General features: G+C 64.7%; 1 protein-coding gene across 1 annotated transcript in view; it reads left to right on the top strand.

Moving 5' to 3' along the window:
• LOC100356004 (PRKCA-binding protein) overlaps positions 1-15,302 on the top strand; it is a 94,795-nt gene that overhangs the window by 71,143 nt on the left and 8,350 nt on the right. Inside the window, 3 exon segments of the mRNA XM_070052926.1 lie at positions 9,052-9,149; positions 10,251-10,362; positions 14,453-14,581. Of these exon segments, the coding sequence (XP_069909027.1) occupies positions 9,052-9,149; positions 10,251-10,362; positions 14,453-14,581 (339 nt within the window).

Below are 15,302 nucleotides of genomic sequence, written 5' to 3' on the forward strand. Positions count from 1 at the left end.
GGCCTCATGGTCACAGAGGTCGGGACGGCCAGCAGAGTGCCGGGGGCCAGGGGGGCAGGTGGGCCAGGGGCAGGCAGGCCAGGGGGCTAGAGGGCTGGGGGCGGGCAGGCGGGCTTCGGAGAGTGGTCGGGTGTGCACCGTCACTGGGGCAGCCATGGCCTGTTCGGGAGAGGAGACGGGCGGGCAGGCAGTGTAGACAGCAGAGCAGGGAGTGTGGGCCCTGGACCCACCCTGGTCTCAGTGATTCGGGCCTGTCCTTGGTGGGCGTCTTTGCAGCCCTGCACAGGGCCCCCCGCCTGATCCCAGCCGCCCATCCCCTCACCCAGTGTGGATGAAGACTGATGAGGGGCCTCCAGCCGCCAGCCTGCCCTCGCGGGGATCTGCCCGCAGCCCCGTCCACCCTGCACCCCACAGGGCTCCGCCTGTGGTTGGTTTCAAACTACTGGTGGGGTCCCATGCCTCTGCCACGCCGGCACACGCGTGGCTGCCACAGGGGCAGAGCAGGTGCACGGATCTCAGCGGCTCCATGTCCTGTGCTGGCCCACAGCGGGGGTGGGGGTGGGGGTGTGGGGAGCTGTCACCTGCACCCCATTCGGGCACTCGTGCGCCCCACGGCTCCTCAGAGCTCCTTCCTCTCCCCGGGGACACACTCGTGGTTCTGGTGCTGCTGCGGTTTCTAACCTGGAGCAGAAAGGGAGAGGGACAAGCGTGCGGGCGAGAGGCCGGGAGGAGGGCACGGCTGCTGAGCTGATCCCGCGGCTGACACGTGCAGCTTCCTGCCCAGGGAAGCCACAGAGCTGCCACTCGAGGCAGACAGGAGGGGAGGCAGGGGCCTCGCTGGAGTGACTTGTTCCCCGTGCGGAAAATGAGATCAGAAAGATGGGCGCCCAGCGCTGTGTGGGACCGCAGAGCGGCACCGGCCCCACGTGCTGCAGGAGGGTGGTGCAGGCTGGGAGCGCGGCCGCCTGCTGGGTCGTGCGAGGTGGCCGCTCAAAGGCGTGCTTGCGTGGGCCGGCGCTGGGCACAGCGGGATGCGCTCTGCCTGCAGCCCCTGGCAGCCCGCATGGGCACCTGTCCAGGTCCCGGCTGCTCCACCTCCGATCCAGCTCCCTGCTGATGTGCCTGGGAAAGTGGCAGAGGGTGGCCAAGTGCTTGGGCCCCTGCTCCTGGCTCCTGGCTTCAGCCTGGCCCAGCCCTGGCTGTTGCGGCCACTTGGAGAGTGAACCAACAGATGGAAGATCTCTAACTCCCAACTTTCAAATAAATAAGTAAATCTTAAAAAAAAAAAAAAAAAGGCATGTTTGTGAAGAATTTTAGTGTCATGGGAAAATGCCTGTGGTAGAACCCTAAGTGAAAAGCTGGGATATAAATGACAGATTCATCTAAATGATGTAAAAAGGAAAAAACAGAAACAAAAACCTGTGCATTCAGCATCATTTAGAAAGGTGCGGGAGGGGCCGGTGCTGCAGTCAGCCGGTTGGGTGCCCCATCATGGGGAGCCGGTTGGAGTCCCGGCTGCTCTGCTTGGGATCCAGCTCCCGGCTAATGCCCCTGGCCCAAGTGCTTGGGCTCTGCCACCCATGCGCGAGACCTGGATGGAGTTCAAGGCTCCTCGCCGTGGCCTGGCCCAGCCCCAGCCGTCGCGGTCTTTTGGGGAGTGAAGCAGCAAATGGAAGAGAGCTCTCTCTTAATATCTGTCTCTTCCTCTCTCTCTGTGACTCTGCCTTTCAAATAAATAAATATTACAAATATGGGGGCCGGCGCCGTGGCTCACTTGGTTAATCCTGCACCTGTGGGGCTGGCATCCCACATGGGCGCCGGGTTCTAGTCCCGGCTGCTCCTCAAAAATTTCAGTGCTTTTTACCTTCTGTATTTCCAAGTTTCTGTTTCAAATTTTAAAGTAGTTTGGAAATGCAGATAAGGAATGGGTTCCATTTTGTTGTTTTAAGGTTTATTTATTTATTTGGAAGTCAGAGTTAGAAAGAGGGTGAGGCAAAGAGAGATCTTCCATCCACTGGTTCACTCCCCAAATGGCCGCAACGGCCAGGGCTGGGCCAGACGGAAGCCAGGAACTTCTTTGAGGTCTCCCACGTGGGTGCAGGGGCCCAAGCACTTGGCCCCCTCTGCTGCTTTCCCAGGTGCATGGGCAGGGAGCTGGATCAGAAGTGGAGCGGCCGGGACTCGAACATGGGATGCTGCAGGCGGTGGCTTTCTCCACTGTGCCACAGCGCCAGCCCCTGGTGTCTCCTATAAGACTGTGGATGGGCCGGCGCTGTGGCTCATTAGGCTAATTCTCCGCCTGCGGTGCCGGCACCCCGGGTTCTAGTCCCGGTCGGGGGGCCGGTTCTGTCCTGGTTGCCCCTCTTCCAGTCCAGCTCTCTGCTGTGCCCGGGAGGGCAGTGGAGGATGGCCCAAGTGCTTGGGCCCTGCACCCCATGGGAGACCAGGAGAAGCACCTGGCTCCTGGCTTCAGATCAGTGCAGCGCGCCGGCCGTGGCAGCCATTTGGGGGTGAACCAACGGAAGAAAGACCTTTCTCTCTGTCTTACTCTGTCTAACTCTGCCTGTCAAAAAATAAAAATAAAAAAAAAGGACTGTGGATGTTTGAGACCTGGGAGTTGGGGTGAGGCACTGACTCAGGTTAGTGACCACAGACAACAGATCCACCTGATGCAGGTTTCCCCTCTACTCCCTCTTACCAGGAAGCCCCCGCCAGGGCCGACGCCGCTCAGGGCCGCTGTCATGGGCCAGCTGCCTGCCGCCTCTCACTGGACCCCTCTCTTGGGAGCTGCAGCCCACCGGCCCCGTCAGCGTCCTGGGACTGAGAACAGCACCACGCACTCGTCCTGGCCGAGCCTCCTCACTCAGGGAGCTCAGGCGAGCGGGTCTGAGCCTCCCCAGCCCAGCCTCTGGGTAGGGCCTCTAGGAAGTGCCCTGGCCCAGGTGAGCCGAGGACAGCGCGGCCGGCCCAACCTGGCTGTGCACTGTGGACACCCTCAGTGGCACAGGAGCCGCCTGGGCCCTGGCTCTCACCACTGCTCATTTTACTCTGTGCCTTCGCTCATGCTGTTCCTCTGCCCAGAATGCCTTCCCCTGCTGCCCCGGCCACTGTGGTCCAACTCCCACTCGCCCATCGAAGCTCCGGCTGAATGCTTCCCTGCCCTCCTGGCTGGGCTGCGGCTCCAGTTCTGCACCCCACGGGACACGGAGGCACCACCCCCAGCTGGGAGCCCCTCGGGGGAGGCTGTGCATCCAGCCCACCTCAGCAGGAAGTCACAGGACCCCGCTGGAGGGCTGGGCACCCCCTGATGAGTTCTGAGGGCCCAGCTGGGTCAGAGGCCAGGTGGGACAAGGGGCGCCGGCCCCTGCCGCTCCCCATGTCCCCAGGTGGTAGGAACTGGCTGGGTGTGGAGCAGGGCAGGCTGCAGCCCGGGGCCCCAGCCCCATGGACCCCCAGACAGGCCGCCCTCCATGGTCATCCAAGACCAGCAGAGACCAGGCCCCCATCGGTGGCGTGGGGGGAAGGGGAGCTCCGGGCCATCCGTCAGCCCCAGCACAATGGCATCATTAACCCTTGACCTCAGCCCCCTTTTAGCCACTTCCTCTGGAGGGCTGGGTGTGGGGGGCTGGCAGGGGAGGGAGGGGCGGGAGGGGAGGACTTCTGCTCAGCGGCCCTTTTCATCGAGGGCCAGGGCCGGCGGGGGTGGGGTGGTGGTGGCCAGTGTCTCCAGCCTTCGCCCCCTGGGACTGCACGGGGCCCTGGCAGAGCCTCCTACCCTCTGCCACCCTCAGGGGCGCCTCTCGGCACTGGTGCCGGGCAGAGTGGCGTGTGTGGGAGGGGCAGAGCCTGTGAGGCATTGGGACCCCAGGATGACTGGGCCATCCCCAGGGCTGGGGCCGGGGGGTGGGGGAAGCAGGCTCAGCTGTGCGTGGAAAAGGGTGTGTCCTGCCCCCCCCCCCCAGGGCCGCGCCAGGCCAGGGAGCGCACGCTGGGAAGTGGCTTGGTGACCTTCGCCGCGCTCAGCTTGGTGCTGGGAACGGGTTTCAGCATCGCCTTAGGATGAAAATGCTTGTGGTTGTGTGAGCTTGGGATAGGAACGCAAAATCGAAACGGAACAGAGAGTAAGGGCCAAGCAGGAAGAAGCAAAGTGGCCTTTTGTGCAGGGGTTCACTGTCCACATAGCAAACCCATGCAACCTGGGGCCAGGTGTGACGCCAGCATCCCATGTGGGCGCCGGTTCCAGTCCCGGCTGCTCCACTTCTGATCCAGCTCTTTGCTATGGCCTGGGAGAGCAGTAGAGGGTGGCCCAAGTCCTTGGGCCCCTCACCCGTGTGGGAGACCCGGAAGAAGCTCCTACTCCTGGCTTTGGCCTGGCCCAGCCCTGGTCATTGCTGCCATTTGGGGCATGAACCAGCGGATGGAAGATCTCTCTCCTTCTCTGTAACTTTGCCTTCAAGTAACTAAGTCCTTTTAAAAACAAATAATCCCCAGGGAAATCATTAGAACTAGGAAAGAAACTCAGCAGAGAGAGGCTACCCCTCATCAATCAGGATCAAAAGTTAATTGGAGCTTGGAGGAAAATGAAGGAAGCGACACAAAAGGCCACAGATAAGGGACTCGGGGATGTGAATTGTCCACCGAGACAGGAAGTCGACGTGTTGCCCGGGCCGGGAGGGGCGTGTGGATGCTGGCAAAGCTCTGGGATCAGTGGTGATGACAGCGTGTGAAAGGACTGGAAAGCAGCTGAACTGGACGCCCGAGAATGTGCGCTTCTGTGGCCTGTAAATTATGTCTCAGTAAAAGCAACTGGGTGGGTGAACATCAAGCCCACAAGATACAGTTTCTCACACGCACACACCCCACCCCCAGCCACGGCAACAGTGGGATCACCTGTCACCCAGGTAGCTGTGAAACACTCCCGAGGCACAGCCACCCTGGGAGCACCCGGGAAAGCGGCCCACGTGCCTGGGCCCCTGCACCCGCGTGGAGACCGGGAACAAGCTCCCGGCTCCCGGCTTCCGATCGGCCCAGCCCTGGGCGCTGCGGCCATCTGGGGAGTGAGCCAGTGGCCGGAGGGTTTCTGGCTCCCTCTCCTCTGGCTCCCGACTCCAGCTTCCTGCTAACGTCCGCGCTAGGACGCAGCAGGCGACGGCTCAAGTACTCGGGTTCCTGCCTCCCACACGGGGGCCCCGCCGGAGTTGCTGGCTCTGCTCTTGGGCTCCCAGCCGGGCCCAGGGCTACGGAGGGCGGATGGGCAGGCCCCGGTCTCTGCCTCTCAAATAAAAATTGTTTTCACAGAGCGCCGGTGTCTGCTTCTGCTTCTGTGCATTTTACAATGTCCTTAAGAAATAAAAGAAAAAGACGTGAATCAATGCAGGGGGAGAGAGGGGCCCGGAAGCCATCCTCCACACTCGAATGTGTTCCTCCCGAATTCAGGTCTGCTTTCAGTGCGGTGCCCGTCAGCCCCCAACCTCGTTCTAGGATCAGGGAGGGAACCGTGAGATGGCCCCGGAGAAGCAGGGGCGCGTGCCCGCAGAGGGGGCCCCGGAGGAGCAGGGGCGCGTGCCCGCAGAGGGGGCCCCGGAGGAGCAGGGGGCGCGTGCCCGCAGAGGGGGCCCCGGAGGAGCAGGGGCGCGTGCCCGCAGAGGGGGCCCCGGAGGAGCAGGGGCGCGTGCCCGCAGAGGGGGCCGCCCGGCCGCAGAGGCGGGGGTGGGGGTGTCCCGCAGAGGCGGGGGTGGGGTGGGGTGGGCGGCCCCTCGGCACCTGTCCGTCCCCTCCACACCGCCTCCCCGTGCGCCCGGCACCCCAGGACCCCGACCCCGCTTCACGCCCTGGGCTCTGAGCTTCCCAGGCTCCGTCCCCAGTGGGAGCCACCGGCTGATGCTGCTTCAGGGTCCTGGGGGCTGGGGGGAGCGTCTGGTGTCTGCCTGGGTGTTAACTTCCCGCTTGACCCAGACAGACGGGGTGGGGGTGGGCACAGGGAGAGAGAGGAGAGAGCCAAGAGCCGGTCCCTCTGTGCTGCAGGGGCGGGAACAATCGGGCACTGTCCCTGTCCCCCTGCCCCGAGGCTCCCACCGGCTTTCATCACTGACCTAACCCAGGGGGTGGACGGGAGGTCAGGGGCCAGCAGAGCCAGGAATAGAGCCGCTGGGGGGCGGCTGGGGAAACTCAGATCCCAGCATGCCCAGAGGAGAGAGGGCTGTCCCGCCCCCGGGGGAGGTGAGGCCCAGGGCCCCATCAAAGCCAGGAGCGGCTTCCAGGCTGAGGGTGCCCGCTGCACGCCCTCCCCAGCCTCCCCTGCAGATCCCTGCCTGCAGTGTGGCCCCTCCCTGCCGCTTTGCCTGCTGCCAACAGTGTCAGCTCCACCAGGGCCCTCCCTGGGGTCCTGATGCCGACTCCGAGGCCTCCGCTATCTCCAGCCACGTCAGCCCCCGACTCTCCATGACACACCGATTCCTACCTTCAACAGCTTTGCACGGACGCTAGCCCACACCGGCCCAGTGCCAGCACTGGGGATGGAGGGCTGAGTCCAACGGGCAGGTTCCCGCCCCCGAGGACGGCTGGGAAGCAAACACAGACGTGGCGGGCACACACTCGGCCCCAGGTGATCCCGCCGCCTCTCCTCTCCCCATCCCCAGGCCCCCCCCTTTGTAAGCCAGGATCCTCGGAGACCCCTCTAGAAGCGCCCACCACTGGCCCCTCTGCCTGCCCCCTGCCAGTCTCCTCCCCAAGGTGTCCTAGGCCTGGAGTAACAGGTGCTTAGTGAGCATGCTCAGAGGGATGAGGGCGTCAGACCCACCTCTGCGGGCTGCTGGGAGGCCTGCGTGTGCAACTGGGCAGCACAGGGCCCAGCGTCCACCGCCATCATTACTCTTAGCTGCTGGGCTGAAGACCCCAGCTCCAAGTCTCTGCCAATGGCCAACTGAACCCAATCCCACCGATTCACCCCTCGGTTCTTGACCTTCACAGGGGCCGTCGACGATGGATGGCGGCTCAAACAGTGAGGTCGTGCTGGTACAGTCGCAGCTGAAGGCTGAGCGGGGCAGGTGCAGCCCAGCCTGGCCGACCAGGGCTCCCCAGCCAGCCGCGGGCGTGGGGAGGTTGAGGTGCCCCAGGAGTTATTTCTCGCAACGGCCACCAGGTGGCAGCACTCCCCCAGGAATGTGGGAGAGGGCCCGTTTGGCATTCTTGAGGCTAGCGTCTGAGGCTGGAGCCCCAGGATGGCCACCTGGGAGGGACCCAGGCTCAGGGAGGGGTTGGGGTTTGCCCAGGATCACACAGGTCCCAGTGTTCACAGCGGGGCTGGGTGAGGGGTCACCCACCTGCGGGATGGGCTTGGGGGCAGCGGCAGGGGAGAGGCGAGTGGGAGAGGGTCTGTGCACCTGCTGGGCTCAGCCTCGGGAAGTGGGTGGGTGTCTCAACCGAGTTCCATCACCGTGGACAAATAAATTTACGGTGGCAACCTGGCCCCTGGCGGGGGGTTCGTACAGGCTCCCACTGACTGCCTCCGCTAAAAAGATGCAGGGGGGTCTCGGTTTCCACGCTAACAGGTGCACATCCTGGAGCGGAGGATTCCCGTCTGGGTGTCCCGGTGATGTCCGCCGGTGGCCTCCGAGAGTGCTGGGGTGGACGGCGTCTGGCAGGAGAGAGGCAGGAGAAGCACTTTGCCTTCTGCCAAGATCTGACCCGCAGGCCCTGTGATGAAGGGGGAAGACCACCGGGGCCAGGAGCCGCAGCCCCTCGCCATGGGGCAGAGCCGGGAAAGGGGGAGGTGGGGCACAGGCAGAGAGGGGCCTGGGTGGTGTGGCGTCTGGAGCTCCCAGCGGCATCTGGGCCTGCTCAGACCTGCCGAGAGCCCCATCCACGGGGAGGCTGGTGTGGCGGGCGCAGGGCAGGCCCTTGCTCTGGTGGGTTCTGTACATCTGCGGGACTCAGGCTCCCCGGGGGGGCGGGGGCGGGGTCCCACGAGGCCCTGGACTTCGTGGTCAGCCGGGCTGCTCCATTTCTTCCTCCTCTGTGGCCCAGCCCGGCTGCGGAAGGCGCTGCACAGGCCCGGCCCCATGCCGCCTGCCTCCTCCGGGGAGCCCGCCTCAGCCATGTGGGGAAACTGAGGCACAGCAGAGGTACACGGCCACTTCATACACCTCCCGCGGCTCCCGGGCCAGTGTGCAGAGTCCTCAGAGCCCTGGGTGAGGCGGCGGGGATGTCGGGGCCACGGGCTGAGTCTTCTTTCAACCGCGCGCGGCGCTTTCCCCCTCTGCCTGGGGCTGGGGTCCCCGAGGGCCCTCCCGGCCCCGACGCTGGCCAGTGACAGGCTTTGCTCGGACCTGCCGGTGCGGCTGTGGAACGGAAGGGCCCGGGGTTTGTGGTCCGCCGGACTCCGCTGGAGGTAACCCCCGCCCGGGGATGCTTCCGTTGCTACGGCAACCGCCGGGCCGGCGTGGTCCCCTGCGCGCCGCGGAGCCCGCCGGGAAGGACCTTGCCCTTCCCAAGATGGCTGCGGCGGCGGCCGGCGCGCGGGCGGGGTTAGGCGCCGTCGGCTTGTCCGGAGCGTCCCCCGTTCCCGCTTTTTCGTGCTAACGGCGAGCTTCCGCCCACGCTGGTTCTCCGTCCCCGTTCCGAGAGTCCTGGGGGCCGAGCAGGGGAGGTTTGTCTGCAGAGACTGGGGCCGATACCCAGGGAAGCCAGGCAGGACTTCCGTGTCCCGCCGGAAGTGACGCGACAGTCGCGGCCGCCGCCAGGTGGAACGGCAGGTGGGTCCAGGTGCCAGCTTGGCCGGGACCCGGCTGAGGGACCGACTCTTCCGGTGAGCGACGGAGGCAGCTCGCAAGGGCCCGGAGGCCCCGGGGCGGGCTCTGGGCTCTGCGGCCATCGCTCTGGCCTGGACTCTCCTCTGTACCTAGTGAGACCCGCCGCGCCCCACTCCGCGCCGAGACGCCCCCACCCCACGCCGGCGGCGGGGAGGGGGCCGCACTCCGGGAAGGGGCAGGGGGCGGCTGGCCTCGGCGCTTCGCGTCCCTAAACCCTGCCTCGTCTCTCTCCCGGGTCCAGTTCCCCGCGCCCCTGCCGAGCTGGGCGGTTGGCCCGCCTGCCCGCACTCTCGGGACCATGTTTGCAGACTTGGATTATGAGCTCGAGGAGGATAAACTGTGAGTACCGTGTGCCTCCACGCCCGGGAGCACAGGAGCCGCAGGCCTCGCGCCCCCGGCTTCTAGCTCTGCAAACGCTCGCCTACGGCCGAGGGTCGGGCGCGCTGAGGACCGGCGGGTCAGGGCCCTGAGAGCGCCAGGAGCAGCCGGGGCAGGGCATCTGCTGGGCGGCCGGGGGAGGCGGGTGTCGGGGACCGGCAGGAGGGCGGGAGACAGCCAAGGGCCAGGTTTCCTAAGGTCAGACCGTGTGCCCCGTCACAGCATGCAGTGCCACTTACTAAGGAAGATTCCTTTTATTTGAAAGGCAAAATGACAAGGAGAGACAGAGAGAGGTCTTCCATCCACTGGTTCCTTCCCCAAATGGCTGCAACGCCCAGGGCTGGGCCGATAGAAGCCAGGAGCCGGAGCCTCTTCCAAGCTCCGGCGTGGGGGCAGGAGCCCAAGGACTCGGGGCACCTGCCGCTTTCCCCAGTGCATCAGCAGGGAGCCGGATGGAAGCCGAACAAGCCGGGTCTCAACCTGGTGCCCATATGGATGCCGGCATCGTAGGCGGAGGCTTAACCTGTTGCCCCACAGTGCCGGCCCCTCCAGCCGGTGCTCTGATACGGGTGCCAGTGTGGCGGGCGGTGGCCCCGACCTAGTGCCGTTTTGTGTCCTCGGCACCGAGGTCAGTAGGCTGTCTGCCTTCTCTGAGTGAGATGTTTACCCTAGAACGTGGGCAAGCGCTGATTTGCTGTGGGAGCCGAGAGGTGGCTGGACAGCGACTGAGACGGGGTGGGGGGGGCGGTTATGGGGGCTTTGGGAGGAGGGAGCGGTGATGTTCCCTGTGCCCGTGAGGGGAGGAAGTGGGGGCGTGTTTCCGTGGCGGCCGCCTGGGCCTGTTGGTGTGGACACTGACAGGGGAGCCTCCCGACGCGCCCGTGAGGAACCGAGATGTGGGGTGGGGGGCAGCCCAAGTGCCACGCTGCTGGGAGGCCGGGCTGGGGGCCTCCATCCCATCCGCACCACTGCGAGGGCTGCGTGCGCCCAGCGCGAGGTGCTGGCCCTCGGGCAGCTTCGGGCCTCCCCGGGGAGACTGAGGCCGCCGGCTTCTCGTTGCAGCGGGATCCCCACTGTGCCCGGGAAGGTGACCCTGCAGAAGGACGCCCAGAACCTGATCGGCATCAGCATCGGGGGCGGCGCCCAGTACTGCCCCTGCCTCTACATCGTGCAGGTACTGGCATTCGGAGGCTGGGCAGGGTCCTGGGAGCTGAGCCACCTCCTGCTCCAGTGCAGCCGGTGGGCCGGGCCTTCCCACGCCCGAGCCCCCCGAGCGGGCCGCCCCTGTGTCCCACCACTGCTGCCGTCTGCCCTGGTGCGCCGGGCGCGTGCTGCGGTCTGGCACTGTGGACGTTTGCGGAGCGCATTTGCTGAACCCACAGGGCTGCGGAGTGGGTGCTCACCCAGGGATGGGAGTGGGGGGCGGCTGTGGGTGCTCACCCGGGTGGGGGTGGGGGGCGGCTGTGGGTGCTCGCCCGGGTGGGGGTGGGGGGGTGGGGGTGCTCGCCCGAGTGGAGGGGGAGGCTGAGGCCGGGGCATGAGCGCACAGACTTCGCTGGGGGAGCAAGGGGCGAGCTGCCGCGGACGGTGCGGTGGGCTGAGTCAGCCGAAGCCAGGAGCTTATGGGGTCTCCACAGAGGTGCAGGGGCCGCAGCTTTCTCAACCAGAAGCAGGTAGTTGTGGGCACATGCTGGTTCTGGGGAGAAGTGGGCGCAGTGGGTGCCTGGTGCGTAGGAGCAGAGGGCGCCTGCGCTCCCTGGCAGCGGGCGCTTCCCCAGCCGCTCCGCATCCGCACCGCCGTGCCCTGTGCAGGAAGCCGCCTGGTGACGCCCCGTTGGCTGGGACAGCGGTGCAGGAGCGGGGTCAGGCCTGATGCGAGGCTGGCGTGCAGCCGTGGCCTTTCCGGGGAGGACCGGGCCTGTTGCCTGTTGGGCAGGCCAGTGCCGTCACTGAGCAGAGCCTGTGGGGAGGGGCAGGCTCCGAGGGTCTGCAGGGAGTCCCTTCCGGCCTTGGGGAGGGAGCCCTAGGGGGCGGGCAGGGCAGCTTCCCGATTGTGACCGGAATACACCTTAGGAGCATTGGCACTTTTACCGAAAACCATTCTGTTTATCCGTTTGAACGGCAGAGTGACAGAGAGCCTGGGGCTCCGTCCACATCTCCCGCGGGGGTGGCAGGGGCCCACGCACTGGGCCCTTCCTCCACTGCTTTCCCAGCTTCCTGTTCAAGGAGCTGGGTCGGAAGTGGAGCAGCTCGGAGGGGCTGCCCGCGTGGCGGGTGGCCTGGAAGTGGACCTTCGGAGTGCAGTGTGTGTATGAACGTGCGGAGTTGCTCGCAGCTAGCGGGGCGCGCACAGCCCAGGAGCAGTCAGTTCCCCGTTCCCGATCATAGGGCGCCTCACCGTCCGCTGCCCTTGCACCGCTCCCCCTCGGCTGTTCCCCGTGGGATGCGCGCCCTGGGGTGCCTCCCTGGTCCGGTAGCCGGGATGTCTGTGCCCTCCGGAGCCGCGGCTTCCTCTCGGGCCACTCTCCCGACGGTCGCTCTGCCTGTGGCCGAATGAGTCTCACGCAGCCGATGTCTCGTTCGGGATGCTTCCCTGAGCTCCCGGCCAGGCCCTGCCGCCGGCCGGAGGGTCAGGAAGGGAGGTGGGGCCGTGCTGTGGTACAGTGGGCAGAGCTGCTGCCTCCGTCCCCGCATCCCATGTGGGCGCCAGTTTGAGTCCCAGCCGCTCCACTTCCGATCCAGCTCCCTGCTGGTGCGCCTGGGAAAGCCGCAGAGAATGGAAGGTGGCCCCGCCACCCGTGTGAGAGACCTGGGGGGGCTCCTGGCTGCTGGCTTCGCAGTGGCCAGCCCCAGCCGTTGAAGCCATCTGGTGAGTGAACCAGCAGATGGAAGACATGTCTCTCTGTCTCTCTGTAAACTCTGCCTTTCAAAGGAATGGAAAATAAATCTTAAAAAAAAAAAAAAAAAAAAAGCCAGGGTCCTGTCAGGATCCCGCCCACCCCGGCCTCCTGGGGCCTCCCCAGAAGCCACTGTCGTCACGATACGCATCACAGGCTGCTCAGATCAGGAGTGGAGGTGGGATTTGGTCCCAGGCCCAGTGTGGGGAGCAGGTCTTCCTGGCGTCCTCGCACTGTGCCCCATCTTTGATGCGTTTTCTGTTAACTTTATTTCTTTTTAATGGAAGGTAGAGGGGCAGGAAGAGACAGGGATGTTCCGTCTGCTGGTTCTCTCCCCAAGCTGCCACAGTGGTCGGGGCTGGGCAGGAGCCGGGAGCCCCGTCCAGCTCTGCCTCCTCCGCTGCTTCCCCCGGCGCACTAGCAGGGAGCTGGGTTGGACGTGGCGCGCCTGTGTTGGGGGCCGCGCTGCGCTGCAGGCAGTGGGTTGACCTGCGCCGCGGTGCCGCCGTGCGTTAGCGGTTGTATTAGTGAGGTCCACTCTCTTGCACTCCCCCGTCTGTTGGGGGGACTTTGCTTTCCTCGCTGCTGCTGACCCCAGGTGCAGAGGGATCGCTTGCTCTGGGCTCCCGCCCCCCCTCGGTCTGGCTCTCTGTCTTGATAAAGTGGTAGTGTCGGAAGTTTTGAGTGTCTCACAGCCTTGCCCCTCTGTTCCAAGAGTGTTTCCCCTATTCAGGGTTCCTTGAATTCCATATGAATTTTAGGGTTGGTTTTTCTATTTTTTTATAATTTTTTTCCTCTTAACAGAAGAAGGCTTTTCTATTCCTATAAAAAATGCCATTGGGATCTGATAGGCGTTGAGTCGAGTCTGAGGTTGCTTTGAGTAGCGGCTTCTAATCTATGAACATGGGATGTATTCCGTTTACTTATGTTTTTTTAAATTCCTTTCAGCCATTTTTTAAAAAAAATTATTTTTACTTATTTGAAAAAGTTACAGAGAGAGAGAGAGAATCTTCCATCCGCTGGTTCACTCCCCAAATGACCACAACGGCTGGAGCTGAGCTGCTCAGGACCCAGGAGCCAGGAGCTTCCTCCGGGTCTCCCACGTGGGTGCAGGGGCCCAAGCACCTGGGCATCCTCTGCTGCTTCCCCAGGCCACCAGGCCACAGCAGAGAGCTGGATCAGAAGTGGAGCAGCCGGACTCTAACAGGCGCCCATATGTGATGCCGGCACCGCTACACTGCAGTGCCGCCGCCCCCACCACACACCTTTAAAAGACATAAAATTTATTTATTTTGGAAGGCAGAATTACAGAGAAAGGAGGAGAGATGAGAGGAAGATTGTGATCTGCCATCCGCTGGTTCACTCCCCAAGTGGGCACCATGTCTGGGGCCGGGCACAGTGCGAACCAGGAGCTGGGAGCTTCTTCCAGGTCTCTCGCATGGTTGCAGGGGCCCAAGGACCTGGGCTGTTTCATTGCCTTCCCTGGCACATGAGCAGGGGGCTGCATCGGAAGCAGAGCAGCTGAGACGAGAGCCGGTGCCCGTATGTGCTGCTGGCACTGCGGGTGGCGGCCTAACCCGCTGTCCACAGCGCCAGCCCCTGAGGTGTTCTTTTGACGTGCTTCTTGTAGAAAACTCAGAACGTAAAGACAGTGGAGAAGGAATGTAGCAGCAGGTGCGTTCTCAATAACTGTGTGCTCTCTCAGTGGTTTCTGTTTGTTTATTAATAAGGCAGAATGATAGAGAAAGGGAGACACACACACACGCACACACAGAGAAACAGAGAGAGAGAGAGATCTTCCTTCCCTTGGCTTACTCCCCAAATGGCCACCACAGTCAGGGCTGGGCCAGGCCGAAGTCCAGAGCCAAGAACTCCATCTGGGTCTCCCACGCGGGTGGCAGGGACCAAGCGCTTGGGCCGTTAACTCCTGCCTCCCTGGAGCTTCAGCAGGAAGCTGCATTGGAAGCAGGCAGCTGGGACCAGACGGGCTCCGTGTGGGCTGCAGGTGTCGCGAGCCCGTTGAGCCCCGCGCCAGGTGCCCGCCCAGGGTTCCCTCCTTGGGTGGTTTGTGTTCGTGTGGCCCGCTTTCCTTTGTCTCATGCATCTGATCCTGGACGGCCTCACCCAGCCGGGGCAGCCAGTGAGGGCGGACCCTGTTGAAGGGGTCGCCTGGGGAAGGGGACTCACGGGCCTCTGCTCAGGCAGCCGGCGCCGCGCTCTGGGAGTCAGCCGTGCTGGGAGCCATGGGAGCGAGCGTCCCGTCCTCCACGCCCCGTCCCCAGGGCCGCAGGGCGCACTCGGCGGGGGTGAGTGCAGAGCTGGCCCTGCCCGAGGTCTCACCTCCGTCCCCCGTGGCTGTGTCCATAGGTGTTCGACAACACCCCGGCCGCCGTGGATGGCACAGTGGCGGCTGGCGACGAGATCACCGGCGTCAATGGGCGGTCGATCAAAGGGAAGACCAAGGTGGAGGTGGCGAAGATGATCCAGGAGGTGAAGGTAGGGCTGCTGCTGGCGTAGGGGCTGCCGGAGCGGAGCCGGGGCGCCACCCACCCTCGCCGGCGGATCCTCGTCGAGCCCTGGCCAGAGTGGGCAGCGTGACCTCGCAGGGCCGGGCGCACCAGGCACCTTGCCGGGGCCAGGCCCGTGCGTCCTTGGCCAGGGCGGGAGTAGAAGCCACTCCAGGGTGAACTTGGTGGGTCAGCAGGTGCCGTGGCCTTGCAGGACCTCGGAGGGGCAGGAGGAGCACCCTTGTGAATCCAGACTCCTAGGGGCGACGCCGGGCTCTGGGGCAGCTCCCAGCCCAACTGGGCTTTGGGCCACCCGCCCCCACCCAGGCCCTCGCCCAGGCCGCGCCTGTGCCTGCGGCCCCTGCACGCTTCCTAGGCTGGGCCCCTCGGTGAGGCTCACCTGGCCGGGTGCTTCATCTCCCCTCCCCCAGCCCACTCCCACCCTGCGCAGCTCCAGGAACCGTCCCCCACCCGCACCGGTGGCTTCTGGGAGGGCCTCACCCTGCTGTGGCTCTGCTGGAGCCCCTGTGGCCACAGGACGGGCTGGGCGGGGCTCGGAGCGCTGTCACACACTAGGGAGCCCGCAGGCCTGACAGAGGTGGGGCGGGGGGGGGGGGTGCTGTGGGAGGCGTCCCTCCTCCTGCAGCCCCGGCCCCAGGGCCCCTCCCCCTGCCGGAACCGCAGCTCTGCAGGTCCCCCGCCCCTGTGTG

This window comes from Oryctolagus cuniculus, chromosome 11 (genome assembly GCF_964237555.1).
Source record: "Oryctolagus cuniculus chromosome 11, mOryCun1.1, whole genome shotgun sequence".
NCBI lineage: Eukaryota > Metazoa > Chordata > Mammalia > Lagomorpha > Leporidae > Oryctolagus > Oryctolagus cuniculus.